The 24,162-nt window shown below is 45.0% G+C and overlaps 1 protein-coding gene across 1 annotated transcript; it reads left to right on the top strand.

The window, feature by feature from the left end:
• Positions 1-451: 451 nt before the first annotated feature.
• Positions 452-24,117, top strand: frem1a (Fras1 related extracellular matrix 1a). Its single transcript, XM_085442454.1, has 37 exons — positions 452-519; positions 4,154-4,589; positions 5,489-5,583; positions 5,741-6,051; positions 6,490-6,686; positions 6,768-7,091; positions 7,174-7,282; positions 7,501-7,632; positions 8,591-8,935; positions 9,030-9,172; positions 9,586-9,782; positions 9,870-9,960; positions 10,044-10,211; positions 10,299-10,507; positions 11,150-11,243; positions 11,320-11,572; positions 13,109-13,312; positions 13,394-13,579; positions 13,647-13,843; positions 13,924-14,128; positions 14,529-14,673; positions 14,761-14,902; positions 15,303-15,498; positions 17,181-17,445; positions 17,985-18,402; positions 18,649-18,850; positions 18,920-19,064; positions 19,128-19,257; positions 19,496-19,568; positions 20,492-20,641; positions 20,716-20,918; positions 21,032-21,079; positions 21,152-21,313; positions 22,296-22,427; positions 22,532-22,647; positions 22,727-22,812; positions 23,468-24,117. The coding sequence occupies exons 2-37, from the start codon at positions 4,347-4,349 to the stop codon at positions 23,668-23,670; spliced, it is 6,519 nt and encodes a 2,172-aa protein (XP_085298580.1). The 5' UTR covers positions 452-519; positions 4,154-4,346; the 3' UTR covers positions 23,671-24,117.
• Positions 24,118-24,162: the final 45 nt, after the last annotated feature.

The following is a 24,162-nucleotide window of genomic DNA, read 5'->3' as shown; positions in this document are numbered from 1 at the left end:
TAAGTGGCTGTCGTGGTGTCTTGTTTGACATCCCTTTACAGCATCAAGTTTGGGACGGTGCCTCTAGATTAGCTCAGCCTCTTGAAAGCTGGGCTCAAACTTCAAGCAGATCCTCAGCTTCCCTGGGAAGTGCTGGAGAGGAGGATCCATCAGCTATGTGATCCTTGGAAACAAAACACCAGCTGCTTTTCCTGCTGGAGTTGTGTGGCTTTGCATGTATGATATTATACAACTGGAACATGGTGCTGCCCCCTGCAGGTAAGCAGCAGCTACTATCCAGGTCATGTATTACCCAGAGGCACTTCTTTCCATTAGTGCCCTGTGAAGCCTTTAATCTGTGCTTTCGTTCAGTAATTACAAACTACTACACACTGGCTGTCAGAGTGTTTCCACTCTGGCTGCAAGAGGAGGAAGGCGTCTCTACTTGTCTCTCGGGGGCGGAGTTTGTTACCCAGAAAGGAGCCAGATTCTTTCAATGAGGCAGTTGAAGGGAGAAGGAAGGAAGTGCCAGCTGTTCAGGTAAGAACATGTTTAAGTGGTGATCTTTGTTGGAGGACCTTGTGTTGTTTCCTTGCACGTCTTCTTCATCTCTTTTTGTTCTTGTGTGTTTTTTAGCTTCATACATCTGTCTTCATGTGTGCATGCTATTGTGCTGACATTCACCTTAAATCTGAGGACTGCACTGAGCTTGAATACAGCAGGATACGTGCTCCATATAAAACTTATTAAAACTTGTAATTATTACTAACTGTGCATTTAAGGAGGATGATGAGCTTCAGACAACAAAACATGGTCGTGCTGTGTCCTGCATGATGTTCAGCTGTGCACAGATTCATCACTCTGAGCTCCTCTTTCTTCCTTCACTTATATGCAGTCTCTTGGACATTTTGCTGTACTCTACTCAATAGCAGTGAGATGTTAGCAGCCTGTGATTTCAACAGCGTTACCTTTTTCCCCTCGTGGCTTTAAAAGCGCTGGCTGCTGAAGGTCCCGTCATTATGTCGATGAGACGATGAGACGAAGGAATGGAGCAGTTACACATCAGCGTTGTGTGCTGGGCTTGGAAAAGAAACGAGGGAGGTCCTCATCTTATTTAAGGGAGGGATTATGAAATGCTGTTTGACCTTAAGAATATTTTATGACCTTATCGGAGACGCACCACATGTCAGCTTGTTGTGTGTCCCCCACCAGCATCCCACAGGATCACCACAGCCTGTGGTTCAGGAGTGGACAGCAGACAGAACATGTCTTGCTGATGTATTGTGTAAGGACTGTAACACAAGAGCCAAAACAGGAAGAGGATCAACCCAAAGTGCTGCAGGCAGCGTAACATTTGGACCTTTCCCAGGACTCCTGCCTCCACACTGATGCACATCAGGCACAGAGACATCCAGCTCTGTGAGAGTTCGACACACAGACATCAGCATCATGCAGTGCCATGTAGTCCTGGACAGTTATCTGACCTGCCATGCTTTGTTTGTCCGCTCCATCTCATCCACAACACTGATGCTGAGTGATGAGCTCTGGCTGTCCAAAGGTGTTGGATAAGGTCCGTGTCCAGACTCTGTCCAGGCTGGTTCTGTAGTTTCATTATAGAGACTCTGTGCATCCACACAGAGCAAACTGCTGTCATCACGCTCCATTAGCTACTGTACCCGAACACACAGTATCTGTCTGCAGGTACAGATGTGTGCTGCATATTTACAGCTGTGTACTTGACATGCAAACACATCTTGTAGCGGCTGTCGTCGTTTTGAAAAACATTTGGAGCACAGCAGCATTTTTCCACTCCAGCACCTTTGACCTGAGCTGTGTCTGAGGAAGTCTGATCGCACGACTGCAGCCAACAAATACATCTTTTAAAAATAAACAAAAGTTCTGAACAACAGCTGTTATATACTCTGCAAAGCATTGTTCAAACTAAATGAAAACTGGGAGCTCAAAGCATGTCAGTCAGTTTGTGAAGCTCATCAATAGTTATTGTGTGCACCAGATTATAAATCGTTATGAGAGGAATTCATTACATCAGTGTGGTGAATAAAACCACAGAGAGAAGATCTCTGACCGACAGCCAGGAATGACAGAGGGGCGCACTGCATCTCTAATAACAATCAATTTAACTTTATTTACACAGCGCCACGTCACAACACAGTCGCCTCAAGGTGCTTTATATTGTAAGGTAATAATACATACAGAGAAAAGCCAACAATCATGTGACCCCCTGTGAGCAAGACCTTTGGCGACAGTGGGAAGGAAAAACTCCCTTTGAACAGGAAGAAACCTCCAGCAGGCTCAGGAGGATACTTGGGTTTCACTGAAGTTTCAGAATAAAGGACCATCATTTACTCAACTGCTCTGTGTTGTTATACATCTGATCAGCATCATTGGAAATCTATGCTGACTGTACATGGAGCATATTTACACAGGAGGACAGAAAGCACACACTGTAACTTCACACGCTTTTGCAAAACAAATGTTTCATTTTTACCTGGACCAGCGCACTTTGGGGAGCTTTTCCTCTTAAATGCGTAGTACTACATCGAGAGGTTGAGGATGAACAATCAGAAAAGCTTTCTTGAGACACACTAAAGCTCTGACCAGTGGAAATCCAGTTTTCCCACACAGCTCCCACACATGCGGGACAAGCTGCAGCATGTTCTCTGCACAGAGGGTGATTATAAGGTGCTTCGTGTGTGAGGTCTGGGACAGCTGTCCTACCTGAGGAACACGCTGAAAGAATGTGGAGGGTTGAGATCAGCTTTCAGATACTGAACAGCTCTGATCTGCATCCTCAGCCTGATCGACAGTCAGACAGGACTAAGCTGTTTTGATTACTGTGGAAAAGTAACGGCTCCAGAAATGAGACGGTCTGTGTAAGCTGAAGTGGGCAGCATGTGAAAACGTTTAAAGCATCCTGTAGGAATTTATTTAGCAGTTGGGTTAATGAAGCCTTTCCCACTGGAGCTGTCCTAAAGAAGTTTGGCAGGAGCAGGCGTATGTGTCCCAAACATGTCTGGAGCTGTCTCGTTGCTGTTCCCTCACTTATAATTACCAAAACCACAAACAGCTTTGTGTCGCTGGTTTCAGAAAGCGCCGGTGTGTTTACTCCAGCTTCATGCTCTTTGTTTCTGGTGCCACTGATGGAGCTACAAAGGAGTGACAGAGATAACATTCATACTGAAACATGTCCAAGGTGAAAGCTTCTATTACACCTGTTTCATTTGGAGCTGCTTGTTTGGTTTGACATGTTCATTTAGACCCAATAGTGTAAGTTTATATCAGCATCATATTTCCAATCGTTTTCATTTGTAGAGCACATAATTACTCAGTGCAACACACTGGGTGGGTGGGGGGTCTTTCTCGCAGTCTTATTCAGGATGTGTGACCAGCAGCTTGGGGGAAATGATTATTTGAACCCTTTATAAATTAGAAAGAAATGAACAATCACTCATTTGCATCTTTAGTTTTAATGGAGAGAACATCACCCACAAATCCAAAAACACGTCATACAAAAGTTCCAATGATTTGCAGGCTGTGATTGGCTCCATTACAGATACTCCTGATGTCCACCCAGCAGCTGGAGAAAGCACATCTGTCCACAGAATGATGGTGTTTTCCCCCCCAGCCTCTCCACCACCATGGACCTGACCAAAGACTGGTCAAAGGATGTCAGGGTTGTAGATCTTGTTGGAAAGGTGACAACTGTTGGTGCAGTTATTCAGAAACAGAAGAAATGTAAATGAACCATTAATCACTCTGGTCTGGAGCTCCTGGGAACATCTGGCCTCATGGGGTGTGGATGATCATCAGAAAGATCCTCACTGAAAGAGCTTGATGCTCTGGAGGCGTCTGGGACCAGAGTCCCCAGGAACAGCACTGATAACACATAAAGGCAAACGTTTCCATCATCAGTGGCTGATGCCTGGTTTGGGAATCAAACTGTCTTGAAGCAACTCGCTGGAGACTGCAAATATTTTGGTGACTAGCTAGCCATTATATGCTCACAGCATCATGAGTGTCATCATATCCTGTTCACTTTATTTCCCATTACCATCCCACCTACACTCTGATGGTGCCACAGAGGTCAGGGGTCATACTGACACTCTTCATGTATGAAATGCTTTGAACTGAAATCTTTTCACTTCCTTTGCAGTTCCTGACTCATCCTCCCGCCTGGCACAAGCTCAAAGCCAGGAAGCTGAATCAGCATGCAGCCAGAGTAAAGTCCAGCAGGGATCCTTTCATTGGCTGAAGAGTTGAACTGAAGCGTTTTCCTGAAGGTGATCGTGCTCTTGTTTGCTGCAGGCCTGAAGGATCCTCGAGACGTTGGCTTGTGACTGACAGCAATGGGTTCAGCTGTTCGACTCCTGGCCTGGATGTGCCTTCCTCTGCTTTTGGTTGAAATAACCTGTGCATTGCATGGTTCCCTTGTAAAAGTCAACAAGGGGTTAAAAGTGAAACGAGGCCAATCGGCCTACCTTCATGTGGAGGACTTGCAGTTCCACATTCCCCATCAGAAGGATTCGTGCAAGTTGGAGGTGGTAGTGAATGAGCCCATAACTCAGCGAGTAGGAAAACTGGTGCCTCAGGTAATAAAAGCAAAGCTGTTATTGGACGTCATGTTTCACACTAAACTTCTTATTGACCACTGAACACCCAGTTGTAGTATTTCACGTCAAAAGTGGATTTGATCCATTAGTATTTCTTTTAATTGTATAAAACAGTAATTATGACATGATGAGTGACGGAGCAGCTACTTAAAGCACATCGTGCGCTGTCCGTGTTGTGTGCTGCTCAATAACATTCAATATTTAGTATTTACTGTTACTTACACCTGTGCAGGTTGTTGCTCTCATCTCTGTGTTGTTCTCTTTGTTCTTCTTTTAACAGGTGATCCAACAGGTTTTCTCAGTGTTCTCTTACTGTCCCCTCTGTTTCTCTTCCTCCCTTTCTCTGTGATTGTCCAATTTGTAATAATTTAAAATAAAGTAAATAAATAAACAATAATAATATAGCATTGCCATATTGATCCTATTGAAAAAATAAATCTTTCCAATGGACAGTGTTTTGATGTTATTCAGGTGTTGTTCAGACTACCAGAGGCTGATCTCTGTTGATCTCAGACAAGTTTCACCTCCAACCGCTCAGTGTGGTTTTCTTACACTGCAAATGTCCAGTTATAGGTCAGGTCTTAGAAAACCCACGTTTCTATTTATTTTCTGTTTAATTAGAGATATATACTCTTTTGCCTTTGTTGAATAGTGTAAAGTTAGACAGGACACTGTGGGGAAGTAGAGGGGGAAGACCCACAGCAGTGATCTGCAGCTCAGACATGTGACAGCTAAAGCAGCACCCAGGAAACATTTCTGAAAAGAGCCAAAAATGCTGCAAATAAACTTACTGTGAAAAACTTGAGCTGTATGATGAAACATGTTTGTTCAGTGACGATGGCTTTGACTCGTTGTGCTTGGTGATTTTCACCTCACAGGTGTTTGATTGTGATTATCTGGCTGATGAAGTAAAGTACGTCCACAACGGCTGCCCATTGTTGACAGAAGACACTGTCAAGCTTCGCCTGTACAGGTAAACATCTGCTGAAGTCCTTCATGCAGGCTTTTAAAGAGACTGTATATTTCACACATGAAGAAAAACATTTCTGAATCATTTCCTTTTTACAAGACTCTTTACTGGGACACAGTTTGTTATTTATCTGTGAAGGTCTGTTTTTCTTTGACATCAGATTCACAGAGACAGAGACATACATGGAGGTATTTGCCATCCATGTAGAAATTATGGAACCTGAGTGCACCATCATTAGGTTGGGGCCAAAATCCCTGGAGGTTCCCGAGTTCTACAGCCTCTCGAATGCTGTCGATGGAAATGTGGTCTCCTTCCACTATGAAAGCAGGTCAAGCTTGGATTGTAGCATCCATCTGAATAGTCACGACACCCATCTGCCAACCCACGGTCAGCTGGTCACAGGGGAACCAGAGAAAGCCACAAGGAGAGGGGATGAGCCGGAGACTTTCATCCATTTGCGTCAGCAGCTGGGTAATCCATGACACTGGTTGAATATTAGATCCTAAAATCAAAATAAAATAACAAGGAAAAGTCATTTTTATGCTTCACTGAGAGCAGCTAGCAGTGCACGAGGCATTTCATGGACGCCCAGCCTTCATGTTCTTGTGAATACATCTAAAACATGAAGTGAACATTGACCTGGACTCCAGGATGACCTGATCAGATGTTGGTGTGACTGAAGCTCACAGAATGTCGAACACACTGAATTATGTAAATGCAAAGTCATCTTCACTGTGATGTCAAATCAGTTTTAGATATACCAATTTGGAGCACCGTCACGCAATAACAATATTTTCATTATATTTACCTTTGGCATGGCAACTACTTGAGGTGTCACACTGAATATAACCAAAATCCAGATGGTGATGTTATGGTTTGGTCATGGTTACGTGCCGTGTCATCATGTAGACAACAAAGCCAGAGCAACGTGTCGATCTGAAGACTGCCTGAAGGGTCTGAAGCTGGTGAAGCTCACCAAAGTTTCCTGTGAGGACTTCCTGGTGATGGGGCTGAGGTATCAACATACAGACCCTCCATCTCCACATGTGGATTACATTGCAGTCAGACTGGATCTGAAGGACACCAGGAGTGGCAGCATATATCAGGTAATTATACACTTTATATGTACTTTAAGTTTCCATGAATTACACATTTGATACAAAATTCTTCTCCTGGTGTGTTTTAAGTCTGAACAGGCCTGGATCCCAGTGCAGATCACTGGTGCAATGCCCAACCAGCCTCCTACACCAGCCTACATGTCCACGTTTGTTCTGGAAGTCGATCAGTTCATCCTTACTCCGCTGTCCACTGCTACACTGGATGCTGACGACGAAGAAACTCCCAAACAGCTTTTAGTGTTTAACGTCACGACACCTCCTCAGGACGGCTTTATCACACATCTGTCTGACCACACTCGCCCAGTCTCCTCCTTCACGTGGCTTGATCTCAATGACATGCTCATTGGATATCAGCCTGCTAACTTCTCTCATAACCAACGCAGGAATTATGAGGTCAGCACATCCAGCTTTACTGTTCTTTTTTCATGCATTATGTCTTTGTGTCCTGGTGTGTAAAGCTTCTGTTTAATTACAGGTGGAGTTTGAAGTTCATGACTTTTATTTTGAGAAGAGCCCACCACTTACTGTTCACATGTCTGTAAGGACTGCAGACACAAACGCTCCCAGGGTGTCCTGGAACATGGGTACGTCATCACTGTCACATGACCTGAGCATTCTGGTTGGTTAGAACTAAAAATATAGACTGACAGGTTATTGTTTTGGTGTTCAAGAAAACAAAGTGATGTTTGTAATTTGCTGTAAACATATAGAAAGACATTTCATCTTTCCATCTTTGGTGCTGCTGGTGTCCTCCAGAATGACCAGTTACGTGAATTTTAACCATTAACACTTTGGTTTGTAGGTCTCAGCCTGTTAGAGGGTCAGTCTCGTCCAATAACGTGGGAACAGCTTCAGATTGTGGACAACGACAACCTGGATGCCGTTCGTATCATAACTGTGGACGGCCTGCAGCATGGACGGCTAACAGTCAGAGGTGCTAACACAATTTATTTATATGGCGCCAAATCACAACAACAGTCACCTCAAGGAGCTTTACACTGTAAGATAAAGACCCTACAATAATAGAGAGAAAACAGAGAAAACTCAACCATGAACAAACGTTTTGATACCAGTGGGAGGGAAAAACAGGAAGAACCAGGCTCAGGGAGGGGCGGGGCCATCTGCTGCGACGGGTTGGGGCTGAGGTGAGGAAGACGGGACAAAGACACGCTGTGGAAGAGAGCCAGAGATTAATAATAACTAACAATTAAATACAGAGATTTGTATAAACACACAGATTGTGAAAAACAGCTGCAGTGCAGTACCTGTAATACCTACAGCATGTTCTAATCGCTCTAATAGGATATTATGGTCGACAGTATCGAACGCTGCACTGAGGTCTAGCAGGACAAGCACAGAGATGAGTCCACTGTCAGAGGCCATAAGAAGGTCATTTGTAACCTTCACTAAAGCTGTTTCTGTGCTGAGCTCTGAAACCTGACTGAAACTCTTCAAATAAACCATTCCTCTGCAGACGATCAGAAACAGACTTATTTCCATGACAGAAAGTGTTGCAATGCTAACAAACGAATGGTGTCATTGTGTAGTCGCAGCTGAATCTAAATGAGAGACCTGTTCACATTTCCTATGAGCCTTTGAGCTCCTCCATCACTTAAGCCGGAGAAAGTTGGTGTTCAAAAATTGTTTGATGTCATCTTTTTGTCCATTTTGTTGAAAAAATGAAATTATATTGTTGCATTTCTTGCTTAGTCTGTCTGGAGCTGTCTGTGGGAACAGTGTTATCACCCAGCCAGTGGTTTGACCCCCACAGTGGGATCTGTCCCGTGCACAGTTTCACACGTCACCATTTGGTCATATTTGCACTGACGTCTTGGTTCGGATGCTGCCTGTATCTGTATCTGTTTGACTGTAATTGTTTGATATGATTCCAGGTGGAAAGGGCTTCATGTTTACTGTCAATGACATAAAAGGGGGAGTGGTCTGCTATCACCATGACGACAGTGACTCCACCAAAGACTTCATAATCTTTCGCATCACTGACGGTCATCATCAGACCCGGCACAAGTTCCCCATCAAGATCCTCCCCAAGGATGACACGCCTCCTTTTCTTATCACCAACATGCTGCTGGAGGTCCCTGAGGGCCACACAGCTCTGCTGAGAGGCTCCATCCTTCAGGCCTCTGACATGGACTCCAGTGATGACTACATCCTCTTTAACATTACCCGCCCCCCTCAGTCAGGAGAGGTTATGAAAATTCCTGGACCAGGGAAAACAGGTCGGAAAATTAATCATGTGTTTATACTTGTATCGTACCGAGCGTCTCTTTGTGTTCTAACCACGTCGTATCGTACGTACTGGTTTTAATCCAGGTTACCCTGTCAGCCACTTTTTGCAGAAGGACCTGTCTCAGTCAAAGGTTTACTATCGTCATCTTGGACATGAGGTGTCCGATGATTGGTTTGAGGTGGTACTGTCTGATTTCCATGACCCACCCAACCTATCAGAGGCTCAGGTGTGTAGCACTGTCTCACCGTAAAGATACTGTAATTTAGTTTGGATGAGGATGTACTATTGAGCGAAGCACCAGGCTGCTCTGACACAGCTCAGTCACATTTATCTGTATTCCCCAAATACTAAATACTCCTCATTCTTAAGCTAACCTTTAAATGTAGCAGCAGAGAGCTTCACATCTATGGATACGTTTTTAAACGGCTCTTGGCTAAACAGGTGAACACAGTGAAATCTCGTTTCCTTGTAAAGTTCATGAAAAAAGAAGCTGAAACTCTTCCCTTTGTCTTTGATTTCACATGATGTCCAGGAACACAGCCCAGAGTGCCCCACACAACGTGCACTGGCAGCACATGGGGCGCATACATAACCTATCTCGTCAGATTCTTTGTTGTTTATTTGCTTGTTTGTTTGGAGGTGGTGATGGTGCACGTGGAGCCGGTTCCCAACAAACCTCCTAAAGAGGTTCCAGGTTCCAGTCGGAGTCTTGTGCTCAAAGAAACGGACGTAGTCCACATCACACGGCAGCAGCTCCACTTTGTAGACCAGCAGTCAGCTGACAGAGAGCTCACGTTTACTGTGACTACTCCACCTTTTTACGCTCGTCCCCACAGGTGAGTCGCCTCAGCTTCACAAACCTGCTGTGGGGAAATGTTCGGTCTGAATTTTTGCTGTCTTTGTGTTGTCGTCTTACTGAGCAGCAATCCGGACGCGGGGAGGCTGTTTCTGGTCGACAGCATACCCAAATTTACCAAAGACGCCAACGCGCCAATGCTGAGGGTCTTCACTCAGGTAAACCTTTATTTCTTAGTCAGGTAGATGTTGTAAGCACATATGTGGTCTGGCTCAAAACTCTGGTTCCTTCCTGTTTTCAGCATGCAGTAAACTTCATGAAAGTAGCCTACATGCCTCCTATCATGGACATCGGCCCGCACCCCCAGCAAATCCAGTTTGTTCTCTCTGTAACCAACCATCGAGGTAAAACAGTCACTGGGATCTGCTTTAACATCACTGTAGAGCCGGTGGACAACCAGCCGCCACAGGTGGAAAAGAAAATGATCACATTCGTATCTTTTATCACATGCAGCAATGTGAATGCATAAAATAAACGTGATTACATTCTCCTTCAGGTTGTTTCCAAGCCTCTGACCGTAGATGAGGGAGGGGAGTGCAGGCTTGGCCCTGAACACTTGCTGCTGTCGGATGAAGACTCTTCAGAAGAAGCTCTGCGGGTGGAGCTGCAGAGGGAACCCCAGCATGGGACTCTGCATCTCAGTGGCCTCCTGATGAAACCAGGGCAAAGCTTCACTCTGCAAGATCTGCAAAGCCACAACGTTCGGTCAGACGATCTTAGTTCTGTTTGCCGCTGACGATTTAAAATGCTTTGCATGTCTCTTGCATGTATAGGAACGATTGGGATTACGTCTTCCTACACTGCGTTCTGGATCTTGCACATATAATCTTCTTTTACAGCCAATCACCTCTGTCTGCAGTTTTTCATTTGCACTGCCAGCTTTTGCAGAAACTGTTTATTCCTTTCTCAGGATCATGCAGTCATGTGCTTGTCTTAATGGAGCATCCCAGTATCTGGAGTTTCCAATTTTATCTTGCTACCATAGAAGCATCTAAAGTAACCTGGTGTAGCTGCTGCTGGATAGTGACAACAGGAGCCTCTGTGAGCACAAGGTGTCCTTTTAAGGTGCTGGTGCTCAGGACTCTGCATGATTAATGAAATGTTCCATCATTTCCTCAACAAACACAATCAATACAAACCAGGCTTATTGTATAATAGCAGTATTTGTACTTGCTGTTGACTCATTGGTTCATTTTTAGGATCTTAAATTGTCTTCGCTTCTGTTTTTACTGTTGTTCTTCCTCAGTCACCGTCCTCTTCACCCTCTCTGTAGGTGATTACTTTAAACATCTGATTCCATGTTAAGATGACACATCCATGTCATATCTGTGTTCATCTGTCATGTAGGTACAGTCATGACAGCTCAGAAACTACACAGGACAACATTGAATTCACTGCAACAGACAGGACCAGCTCAGTCATTTTTGTCTTGCAAGTGATGGTAATTAAAGAAATGCCCAACATCCAACAGAAAACAGAGAATTTGCACTTGCTTCACCCTCTTTGTCCATTTCCAGGTGAAGCCCATCAATGATGAGGTCCCAGTAGTCGGTGCAGGTTTGAAAGCAGGTCTCAGCTGTGCAGAGGGGCAGGAAGTAGTCCTCACCGCAGAGTACATCTATGCCACTGATAGAGACAGCGACAACAGCAGCCTGTCCTTCCTAATTGTGCAGCAGCCGCATCACGGTGTGGTGCTGAGAGAAGGTGCAGCGGTGGATCGCTTCATCCAGGCAGACATCACTGCAGGGATCGTCACATATAAACACACAGGTGCAAACAGAGAAAGAGTCGTATACCTATTATAGATATATGCAAGTCATTAGTGTGATGGCTGATGCTGTTGGATGGATGGTAACAGTAACATCAGGAATTTCATGTGACTGATGGTCTTAGAAGCATATTTTAAGACCAGTTTCTCTCATTGAACGCTTGGTAACATCAACGTTTTCTGTGATTGGATATGACCTGGTCTCATTCTGCTCCTTTTAGAAACCACAGTCATGGGTAACAAACATGTAACCTCAGGATGTGCCTGTCAGCCATCGGTACTCACAGTCTGGAAATTTCAGTAGCACACATGTCACCTCGTGTCATCCGGTTCACCTGCCTCTCAAACACTGTCATAATGATGTAAGGCCCCGACAAAAGCCGGGACGCTGAATAAGACACAAGTAAAATATTGCAATGATATGTAAATCAGACAAACACACATTTATTTCAAATATATGAAACACATTGAAAATATGAGAAATGTATTTAATTCAATGAAAGAAATGAATCTTTCCTTGTAGCAGCAGTTGATGCACGTCTGGAGACCCGGTGCTGAACTCTTGTTGTTCTCATGTCGAGGACAGTCCAGAGCTCTTCTTTGTCATGTTTGTTTCAGCATTGATCAGAGCTGGTTTTGGTCTCGTCTTTGGATCACAAATTTCTTCAGATTTTCAAAATCTTTTGACGACATCCTCCTGAGACCCAGACTGTTAGTTTATGTTCCCTGTCTGTGTCTTTTGACCTATGTGAGCTACCTGCTAAAACAATGATGTTTCACGTGGCCTCCAAAGAGGCAGAAATCACAAAAAAGTTCACCTGAAAGAGACTTTTTCCTTTCTCAGAAGGATATTATGCAGATGATGGTGGTGAGGAGGACCCGACGTGCAGACACTCAGAGGCGGAAAGTAAACTTAGATTTATTGTTAGTATTAAATCCGGTTCTTTGTATTCTTTACGGCAAAGACAGACACGGCTCAAAGTGGCAAAACTGAGAACACAAACAAACTAAGCAGACAGAACACACAGTGTGGACATCACAACACTGAGGAAAACACAGGGCTTAAATACACAGCAAATCAGGGCTAACGAGACAGGGGAAGCAAAACCTGATACAATAACCTGAGACACAGAAAGTAAAACAGGAAACATAACGGAGACGCGGACTTGACAAGGGGATACAGCAGAAAGCAGAAACCAAAAGGCCAGAAAAGATCAGTAATATCAAAATCAACATGAATAATGTAAAAACTCTGGGTGGCATCCCCAGGTCTCCTCACATCAGGGGCTATTACAATAAACAGGAAGCATGCAGACTGAGACGTGGACACAGAACAGGAAACCAGAAACTATCACTAACAAAGAATAATCCAAAGAGTCTCAGTGGAAGCAGAAAATACTGCGTCACCCTCGACTGATTCCCGTCTGTGGTCTCCCACCAAGCTGTCAAATTATCAGTTCACATGATATAAATGTTACTGAGGTGTGACAGAGACGCAGCTGCTTCTCTAAAGGTTCTTATCACGTTTGTGGTTTTAGAAGTAGAGATCGGACTCTCTCCTCGCCATGACACCGTCACCTTTGTCATTTCTGACGGAGAGACGGAGACGCTGGCTTTATGCTGCAGTGGAGGGAGTCCTGTCAGGACCAGCAGCACCGCTCACCTGAGGCAGACGCTACCCGTGTACGACCTGCAGATCACCGTGTTTCCTGTTGACAGCCAACCACCTACGCTAGAAACACGTGAGCGTCTCACCTTTAGTCACTCGGGGAAAAAGCAAAATGTACTTTGTTGATATCGACGCCCTGTTTGCTTGTTTGTAGCAGACATCTTTAAAGTGAATGAAGGTGGGACGGCCCCCATTACTGCGGCTCACCTGAAAGCCTCCGACGTGGACACAGTGCTGGACGAGCTGGTCATCAGCCTGACCTCCCCACCTCAGTTTGGCTACATTGAAAATGTCCTCCCCAGTCCTGGATTTGAGAAAAGCAACACAGGAGTGAGCACAGGTGAGCATCTCGCTGTACGTGACCACAGAGTCAGTATTTGATGTTTATTTCAACCTCTTTCTCTCAGCTTCTTTTTCATACAAGGACATCACTGAGGGTCATGTCAACTATGTGCAGTCCAGACATCAGAGGGTGGAGCCAACAGCTGACCACCTGATGCTCTGTGTATCAGACGGCAAACACAGCTCCGCCCACGTCTCTTTCTACATCATTATAAACCCCACAAATGATGAAGTGCCAGAGCTGGTGGCTCACAACATCACGGTAAGTTTTTATCAACTCTTATTGATCATAGTACTCATGACTGTTCGTTGAACATGGTCATTACGTCCGTTTATGTAAAGGTACACGAAGGACAAATGAAGCGGCTAGACTCGTCTGTCTTGCATGCGACGGATCTGGACATCCCCAAGAACGTGTTGCTCTTTAGCGTGGCCACACCCCCTCGACACGGCAGCATCGTCGCCCACAGCAGTGGAGAGCGAGAGAAACGAGAGGCCCAGCGTCAGCTTCCTGTGGTTGCCTTTACTGTGGAGGATCTTATAAATGGTATTGTTTACATGTTAAAGCTTCAGTTATGACTGAAATAGTTTACAAATGTTTTAAATTACTACAGATGATCCAAACAAGCCATATCTAACCAGCTGCACATCAACATGTTGTCTTCTGTTGTGCATTCAAACAAACAATAACAGTTTTATTAGTTTGCCTTGATGCAGCGATGAGTGGAGAGTAAATAGGAATATTAATATAGGCCAAGTTACAAAAAGATTCAAGACTTGAAAATCTGGAACCTTTAAATCAGAACAAAAGTTAAAACTACATGAAAGATATTTAAATAAACTCATGTTACCGAATACAAACCCCACTAATGTGCACATTTGATCAAAAATGAATAATTTAAATAAATGAACTGAGTCAAAACAACGTGCTCGTCACTGTCCAACAGCTGTGGGTGTGGTGTACGTGCACGACGACTCTGAGAGTGTGGAGGATAGTTTCACCATCCAGCTGACTGACGGACGGCACCACGTCCTGAAACAGGTGACGGTTAAAGTGCTGCAGGTGAACGACGAGAAGCCCCAGCTTACCAGGTTGGACCAACATTTCCCCGTTTAAAGTCGGTGCAGCATCGATTGTGCAAAATAAAGTGAACGTTGTACCGATCTTGTGTCCTTCAGGAACGCCGGCCTAGACGTGGATCCAGGTGAAAGCAGACTGATATCCAGCGCGTCACTGTTCGCACAGGACCGTGATACCCCTCCTTCAGAGCTCATGTACATGTTTGAAAGTGTTCCAACCCAAGGACTGCTTCAGCTTAAAGTTAGTGCAGTATCATTTTATTATATATAAAATATATCAGTTTGTTTGGTGGAAGAAGAGATTAAATGTTACATTTATACACAATAAGTCTGAAGCAACTTAAACATCGAGAGCCTCTGATGTGCAGCACGTTTTAATTTAACAGAGCTGCTTTTGTCTCTGAGACACAAACGATGGTGATGTTAAAAGTCTGCAGCACTTATTATACTGCTGTAAATCACAAGGATAAGGGCACCTGGGATGTTGTTCTCCTTGCCAACTCTGTTTTTGCACTTTTATTCTTTTCCTTTAAGTCCATGTTGTTTCTTTACATCTGCATCTTAAGACTCAAGGGTGACCGACCATTACTCCCTTACCAAGGAATTTGCTGTGTTCCTAACTATGTCTCATCTGATCTCAGGAGAATCAGGGCTGGGTCACACTGGCTGCTGGGAAGAACTGCACCCAAGAAATGGTCGACATGAACCTTCTACGTTATGTAAACACAGGCCGTCGGGCTGCTCAAAGTCAGGATTTCTTTGTCTTCCATTTGCTGGATGGAGAGAATCAGTCACCCTCACAGCACTTCCAGATCTCCATCAAAGACCTAGACAAAGGTATCGCAGCTTCATTTAACTTGTGTAGGTTCTTGATCAATGACGAACGTTCATCCTGCTCAGTGTCGGTAAGCAGAAGTCATACCAACTATAATATTTTAAAACACTGATGTGGGAGATAAGAGTCAGCAAGTCTACTGACAACTGGAAAGATCTGAGAGACACAGACTGAATCCTTTTGAACAAATAACAAAAATGTTCTAAAATAGCAGGAATCTTGGAATATTCTAGTCAACCACACACACACACACACACACACACACACACACACACACACACACACACACACACACACACACACACACACACACTTTATGTGCTGGACACACCCTACACCTGGGGTCTTGCCTGGTGTGATGGACCCCAGCCTCTATGGATCTTGTACTCAGAGCTTGTTCTTGTGCTGCCGTGATTAGTGCCTCTGTGCTTGCTTCAGTCCAGCTTTGTCCAGCCACTGGGATCCAAACACAGGACAGAGGGGGCAAAGAGAAACACGAGGGCCAAGGAAGCCAAACCCAGGAACCATAGAAATAAATCACAAATGAATTGAAAACGCTGGGTCGAAATGACCCAGACCTGTGACAGTCTATATGTCAGCATCTCCTCCTTTGGCCAGCTTATTATGCCAGCAGGGTATGTGGTCACGGGCAGGGCGTAGGTGTTGATAGCCTGTGCAGAACAGCAGTGGGGACAGAGCTTCTCCCTGGTACAACACTTGATGGTTTCACATTCCCACTGAGTTCCTGATGAAGCCTCTGAGGGTCCTGTTGATCTTGTAGAGCTTTGGGATCCCAGGATCCAGGTGTGAGTCATAGACTTTATTTCAGTCAAATCAGCAGTGCACAGGCTGGTCAGGCTGCTCACTCCTCAGGTATTCTTGCCCCTTTCTGTGCCCCACTCATGTGCCTGTTCATCTTAGCCGCTATGATGCCTGACAGGAGCTTCCACCTGGTGCTGAGGCAGGTTATCGGCCAATAGGATGTCTGCCACGGTGATGGTTACGGGACCCTGCATAGGAAGGTTGCTGTGGTCTGCTATTAGATCCATTAGCCACTGAGCATTGCTGTTGTGTCTTCTCCTGTTTGTTTTTCCGGTATTGCTCTGTCTCCAGGCTTGGTGTTCTCATCTTCCTCCCCTGCCACTGAGGTTATACCATGGATGGATGTTTCCTTGGAGTGTAGCTGGTTCATTCTCCTGCCTTCTATCTCTCTGGTATACCTCTTCAAATGGCAGACTTCAATGTCTCGATGCTGGCAGCTTGCTGTGCTTCTTAGGCACCCCTTTCTTCATCACACCTTTTAGTAGTTGGCTAACGTCCCTCCGTGCTACCTTCACCTTAGCTGATGGCCTGTAGTCTCCATGGAGGACACTGCTCCTTGTTGCTGTTCATCTTGCAGCCAAGCATCACCGTGGTCTCTGCTGCTGGTGTAGATCAGCTGGTTGGTTTCAGTGATGGTCACAGCAGGGATTGTAAGTGATGCTGCATTCATATCGTCTAGTAAACCTGCTGAGAGTACTTGATGTAGTCTTGGTGACCGGCAACGATACCTAATACACCCATAGCATACAGCCACCTAATCTCAGTCCAACAAAACAATATTTTAGTCATTGATGTAATAAATGCAAATCTGAAGAGAGGAAGTGTCTGCAGTGAAGTCACACCGTGTACTTTGTCTTTTTAGGAAACATCGTCATCTTTGTGAAACCAGCGAACGTCAGCCGTGGAGATCGCATCGTTCTCACCACCCATGTGCTGCAGGCCACAGATGGCACAGACCAGCCAGAGGAGCTTCTGTACGTCATCACCAGCCCACCTGCTCATGGACACATAGAGTACATGAAACATCCTGGCATCATCATTTCTACCTTCAGCCAGATGGACATAGCAGCCAACCTGGTGGCTTATGTTCACGATAACAGAGCCAGCACGCCCAAAGAAACTTTCCAGTGAGTCTGAAACGCTGTCTGAGATCAAGGAAAGCTCTTTCAAACGATGCTTCGTATTTAACTTTGACCTGCAGCTTTTCTTAATGAGACAGACCTTTCAAGATCCCATTTCAGTGGGATTCACTCAGTTATTGGTTGTTAGACTAATAACCCAAACTGGTGGAGAATCAAACAGCACATGGGTCACCTCCACCCCCACCCTTAAACCTGGTTCTGTTGGAGGTTTCTTCCTGCTAAAAGGGAGTTTTTCCTTCTCACTGTTGCCAAAGCACTTGCTCATAGGGGCTCATATGATTGTTGGTGTTTCCACTGCTTTCACTATATTATTGTAGGGTCTTGGCGTTACAATATAAAGCTCCCCGAGGGAACTGTTATTGTGATTAGGCACCATATAAATAATCTTACATTGATTTGAGCTGAATCGAATTAAACTGTCTGGTGAAAGCTAACCTCAAAGGTAAATTAGCGACTGATGTACTGTAGTCATCACTTTGATCACATTACACCTAACACCCAGTCCTTTGCATTTCTTTTGACAGGTTTATTGTGAGCAATGGTAAAACTAGCGTAAATGGCAGCTTTGAGATCGGGGTGGAAACGGTGGATCGTATCTTACCATCTCTGTCCTCCAACAAAGTCCTCACGGTGCCCCAGGGATCGTCCATTATCCTGGGTCCAGACTACCTGTCTCTGTCAGACCCCGACACTCCTCCCAGCACCCTGACATTTGTCCTTTCACAGCCTCCACAGTATGGCAGACTAGTTTTAGCTGGTGAACCACTGAGCACAGGCTCTAATTTCACCCAGAGAGACATAGAGGAGCTGGAGGTGGCATATCAACATGACGGGGGGCCGTCACAGATAGACCGATTCTCCTTCACTGGCTCAGACAGCACTAATCGAGGGTTCCTGCTGGATGGGCAGTTACACAGAGAGCCTGTTTTCTTCATATTTCAGGTAGGTTATAAGGGCTGGCTTTACCTGTGACAGATACTGTGGTTGTGCCATAATTGTGTTGGAAACATGTGCACTAGTTAAGGCAAACAAACACTGGTTAGCTGTTTTATCCACACAGTGCTAAACCACTTTTGTGGTCATTATTGAAAGCTGTGCACAGAAGGAGAGGGACATGGAAACTGCACAGTAGAAATGTACTAACGCTGTGCCATCTCTAGTACAACATCAAGCTGTGTGTAATTTCAGATCAGGCCTTTGGATAAGTCGCCTCCTGAGGTTGTGAAAGTGCTTCCCCTTTGGAAAGCAGAGCCTTTAGCTGATGGCCGATACGGCATCTTCCTGTCATCCCAAGAACTGAAGGCTCGAGACAGCAACAGCAGAGAAGAAGAGCTCATATTCTGCATAGTTCGTCCACCACACTTTGGTTTCCTAGAAAACATTACCACAGGTAAGGACGATGTTTACACTTTAACTTTGAACCAGAAACCTGTAGCCTCATCCTTCTTACTTTGTGCAGGGGGTTTTGTGCCACAGCGCTTCTTGCAGATGGAGCTAAAGAAGAGATCTATTGTGTACATCATCAGTCTGGACACGGAGTCTGTCTCAGACAGCCTGGAGTTCACAGTGTCCGACCTGCTGGGGAACACAGGGCCTCGTCACCTGTAAGAACAATACTTTAAATAAACAGTGCAGAGTTTGTCCTGTATTAACTTCGTTCTTTGCAGACTCGAGTTCAGGTGGTCCAGGGTGGAGCTGCTGCAGACCGAGACGTCAGCCTGTGAGGAGCAGGGAACGATCTCACTGGACATCGTTCGTCGGGGGAATTTGGCCGTATCGTCATATATTTCTGTCAAGGTTTGCACGTCATTTGGTTACTGAAACTGAGGCGTAGTTATGATTTCTCTTATTCTAACAATGGTTAACTAAGACATGTTATACGTATAGTTTCCACTATGAGGTGACTGTTGTTGTGAACTGGCTCTACACAAATATGACTGAGGTGAAAAGAGATTTGTGATAACTCAGCTACAGGACATTTAGCTTGTATGCAGATTGATGAACATGTGGTTCTGCGACTTGTGTCTTTATTTAGGTAAATGAGGTCACTGCAACAGCTGGAAAGGACTTCCTCACAAACCCATCTGCACTCGTCCAGTTTGATCCAGGTATGTGTTTGATAATAGAGACAGAAGGTCTGTCTGTCTGCAGGGTCAGGCCAAAAGTCCCCGTTTATGGAGCAGAGTTTGAGTCCAGGCAATGAAAGAAGGTCATTAAAGTTCAGTGAGGATCTGTGTCAGTGTCTTTCACACTGGAAGTTTGATGATAAGTGGCTGGAGGCAGCAGGTTCTCTCTGTGCATGTGTGGGCTACCTCCGGATATACCGTCTTTCACCCACAGTCTAAAGACGAGCTTGGATCCAGTCACGTGAAAAGAACCAGTTAAACAAACATGAAAAACAAGAAATATAAATACTGAAAACTGAAAACACAGAAGTGGAAGATGAGTCACGCTAATGGTCCAAAGAAAAGGACAAACCTCAGGTCCCTACAGACACACCCTGATGATGACGTTCTTCTAATTGTGTTGTGACTGAATTTCTTATTATTACAGCAACAGCTTAGTGCGACGTGTTAACGGTCCTCCTCAGAGTTTTGAATGAAAGCCTCGTAGAGAAGCGGTTCCCAGTAGTTTCATGTTCCTCTGGCTGCCTGTTTGTTCCCCTTATTAGTTCCACTTGTGCTACAATCAGCTGATTTCAGTTTATGTGCTGGAGGAAGAAAACAGTGACGCAGTTTGTGGATTGTGTTAAAGCATAATGCAGATGTTTCCTCTTTCCTGGATGCACTTTAACATCGTGCGTTCATCCTTTTGAGCAATAAAACAAATAAAATGTCTGTAACAATGTTTCTAAATCCTTCACACAAAACAGTTTAGGAAGCTTAGGAAGTGCAGCTTCTACACTCAGTCCCTGGTTACATTTTCTACTGTGAATGAATGATTAAATGTCTCTGTGTAAACACTGTGATGGACTGCTGACCTGTGCGCGCACACACACACACACACACACACACACAAACACTGTGTGTAGGAGTGTCAAAGCGAAGGTGGCAAACTGAGATTATCCAAGATTACCTCGAGGAGGCTGACGAGACTTTTGAAGTGCTGCTGGTCTCTCCTGAAAGCACCGTCATTGGCAGCACCAACAAAGCTACGCTCACCATCAGAGACTCAGCAGGAGGTAAAAATGATTATTTTGCCACACATGATGGCATTTGAGGATAGACTTATCTTACCCCCGAACTAAAACCACAGGGCAGTGCAGGCTAGACCAGAATCAGGAGGCTCCTGTTCTTGGAGGACAGGAGATTCAGGCCAACACGTACCCTCAGCATGGATCCATACACCTCGAGAAACTTCCTCTTGGGACAGACTCGATCATCTGGACCCGTGGAGACAGCATCTCCAGGCCAGGAGTCCCCAAAAAGAAACTCAGAGTCAGAGGCAATGCAAAGTCAGTAAGTACATCCTGTAAGCTCTGCTGTTTGAATGTATTATATATGAAATCGCTGCAGTTGAATCTTTCTGCAGTGGCGCGTGGGTAAACTGCTGCTCTGGGTTTTTCTTTCAGATTGCACCGTCATCAGTTTTTCACAATGGAACAGACACCGTTTACACAGTAGGTAGCACTCCCCACTCCTACCAATGAGACTTCTGAAAGTTTTCACTTCTATTGCTTCTTCAATTTCAGTATCACGGCATCATCCAAATGCAAGTAGAAGACGACACCTCATCATCCAGGAAGGGCAGAAAGGCAAACATCCAGGTGGTTAGCAGGGGGGCACAACAGCATCGGTCCCACCCTCACAGAAACATCTTAAAACCTCAGAAAGCTGGCGTGGCGAAGGGACATGTGAGTACCAGCGGGTTTTCTTCCCCCTCGAACTCCATCAGCTCGGCTTTTAGGAACGCTGAATCGTTTTGTTTTGCTTGTATATCTGTTTAAAAGAAAAGGAAAGAATCTGCTCATGCTGCTGCAAATTCACACTTCAATCTCCACCAAGCACTTCAGCTGGAGAACAGCTGCTCACACTCACATGTTGTTACGGCCGCTGGACCTGAAAGCACACACAGAAGTGTAACACAGAGCGAGTCGTTTATTAGGCTGAATACACGAACGCAAAACAAGGCAAAGCAACTTTGAAAACATCCTGAAACTGGACGTAACATGAAGCGAGATGGACAGACGATGTGAAATACACAGGAGGGTAATGAGGGAAGTGGAAACGCTGGGGAAACACAGCTGACACAAACCTGACGCCACACAGGAAGCAAAACTAAACACACTGAACAGGGAAACACAAGACTTTCAAAATAAAAAAGGAAACCTGGAGAGACGACACCACGAGCTTGACAAACATGAAACACGCAGACAGTCTGTCATGAAACACATGACAGACTGGAGAGAAACATGAGAAGAGACAAGGGAGACACAAGCACAAACAGGAAAAGAAAACAAGGAAACATAGAAGAAACAAAATAGATTAAAACTCAACGAACCCCAAACTAAAAATAACACAACAAGGTAACATTATTCCAATGATAAGAAATCAAAAATCCAAAATAAACTCAAAATGCTGGGTCACAGACGCAGACATATATGCTCTATAAAGTCCAGGCAAGCTGCAGCACTGAGTCATGTAGAGCACAGTAGAGTTTACGTTCTTGTCGTTCAGGTGTGTGCACCTTTGGGGTAGCATGATGTGCTAGCAACACGGTGGTAGCTCTGTTGCTAGTGCACATACTGGACCTTCTGTTGCTCCACACACTGTGAAGTACATTGCATATTATTGTGGAGCAGCACTATAATCTGTGTGAATGTTTGTGGGTCACAGACTACAGCTGGCAACCCCGTCCGCAAACCCTGTGTGCCAGGACTTAGAGGCCTCCTTCATTTTCACCAAGCTACCAACGAGCTCTTTCACTGCAACGGTGTCTCCTGGAAAGCCTGGGCACCAACTGATCAGGTACTACAGCTTCACAACACCAACACAAGCCAAGCACATTAACCTGTGACAACACGGGGAAACTGAAAAGCTGCAGATCTAAAATCATCTTTCCTGTTGAATAGATGGTGAGTGCTCAGATGTGTCCTCAGGGCTCCACCTTTCATGGTGGTTATTGCTACACCCTCAGTACTGAACGCAAGCTGACATGGAGTGAAGCAAACAGGGCCTGCAGGGAAAGGTACAGTTGTGTGTTCCCACAAACACTTTGTGCATTACAAACACGATGAGCATGAGGCGCTTCTTCTTCCTAACGGCAGGTTTAGAGGAACACTGGCCAGTGTTGCGTCTCAAGCTGACATGGACTGGCTGTGGGACTTTGGTGGAAGGAAGCCTTTCTGGATCGGTAGGTGTCGTGTTTTTACATGTGTGAGTAAATGTAACGGTGTCAATGGTGCCGGCTCCTCATTCGCTTGTAATGCATTCTAAATAAAAAATCACTCACTGTGTAAAAATGGACTTTCAGTTTAGTTTAATATGTAAAGTTTAAAGTGCACTGGACACAAAGTAACTACAACCTCCACCTCATCTGACTGGAACATTCGTTAAGTTTAACGAAACATTTTTGTATCCAGTGCAAAGAATTCTAATGTGTTTAAAAAATATAATCATAGTATGTAAATAGGTTAGTAAAGTGAATTCAATACCAACAGCGTTGCTAGAACATTATTTTCTAACATCTGGTCCCCAAAGTGAAAGTATTGATTCGTTTTATTGAGGCAGAAGGTTTTGATTTTGCTCCCTGCCTGTTCTCTCCATCCTTACATGGATTCAATCCCGGTACTCCTGCTTTAGTCGTCCAGAGACGGGGTGCTGGTTTAGTTCAGTGGGCTGAGCGATCCACCGTGTGCAGCTGCTCACCCACCGAGCTAAACCCGACGCTGCACATCTGTATGTTGTGTTTGCAGGGAGCCGTATAGCCCAGGGCCAAAGCCCCACACGTTTCTGTCCGTGCATTTTTTATGCAGAATGTAACGAGCTCATCTTCTCTGTTGCGCCAGGTCTGAACGACAGGGAGGGCCGAGGACGCTGGGAGTGGGCCGGAGGCGAGCCGGTCGGCTACACCAACTGGAGAAAAATGCCTCTTCAGCCAAAAAAGAAAGAAAGCAGAAAGTGTGTTCTGGTTTGGAGGAGGGCAAAGTGGCAAATCAGGGAGTGTAAGACGAGCAGAGGTCATCGCTTTGTCTGCTCGGTTAAAATCTGAGTTCAGCACCGTCCAGTCCAGCGCGGTCCGGCAGCAGTGAGCTGTCACTGTGCGTGACAGAAATTCACAACCTGTTTACAATTAACACGTGAAAAGAGCTTGGTGTCCAAACACAGTTCATGTTGGACTCATATTTACAGTGCAAGTGTTGCAAGTGTTACAGTGAAGATGTCCTTGGGGCCTTAATCAGCTCCTCAGCCTCTGTTTGAACCACAGTTATTAAACATTCATGCGTTTCGTTCATAAGTATGTAAACGTGGGAAGATGAAGCTGAATCCGTTCATTTATTTTCCTTATTAAAAGACTGAATCATGTAAATGTGCTGATATTGTATTTGTGTGCAATTATAAGTGACAGCCAGCTGCTGCTGCATTATCGACTTTATTAAACACATATTAACAGAGTTAATGTTATTGCACCAATAAAAACAGGCTTTGTTTGTCACGAGCTGCTGCTGCTGTCGTTTTTCTCTTTTCAACATTATCTCTGCTG

The sequence above is a fragment of the Copadichromis virginalis genome, linkage group LG3, assembly GCF_057382275.1.
Source record: "Copadichromis virginalis isolate Kocher_CV1m ecotype Utaka linkage group LG3, C_Virginalis_male_GT1.1, whole genome shotgun sequence".
NCBI lineage: Eukaryota > Metazoa > Chordata > Actinopteri > Cichliformes > Cichlidae > Copadichromis > Copadichromis virginalis.
This window is presented reverse-complemented; position numbering and strand designations above follow the sequence as displayed.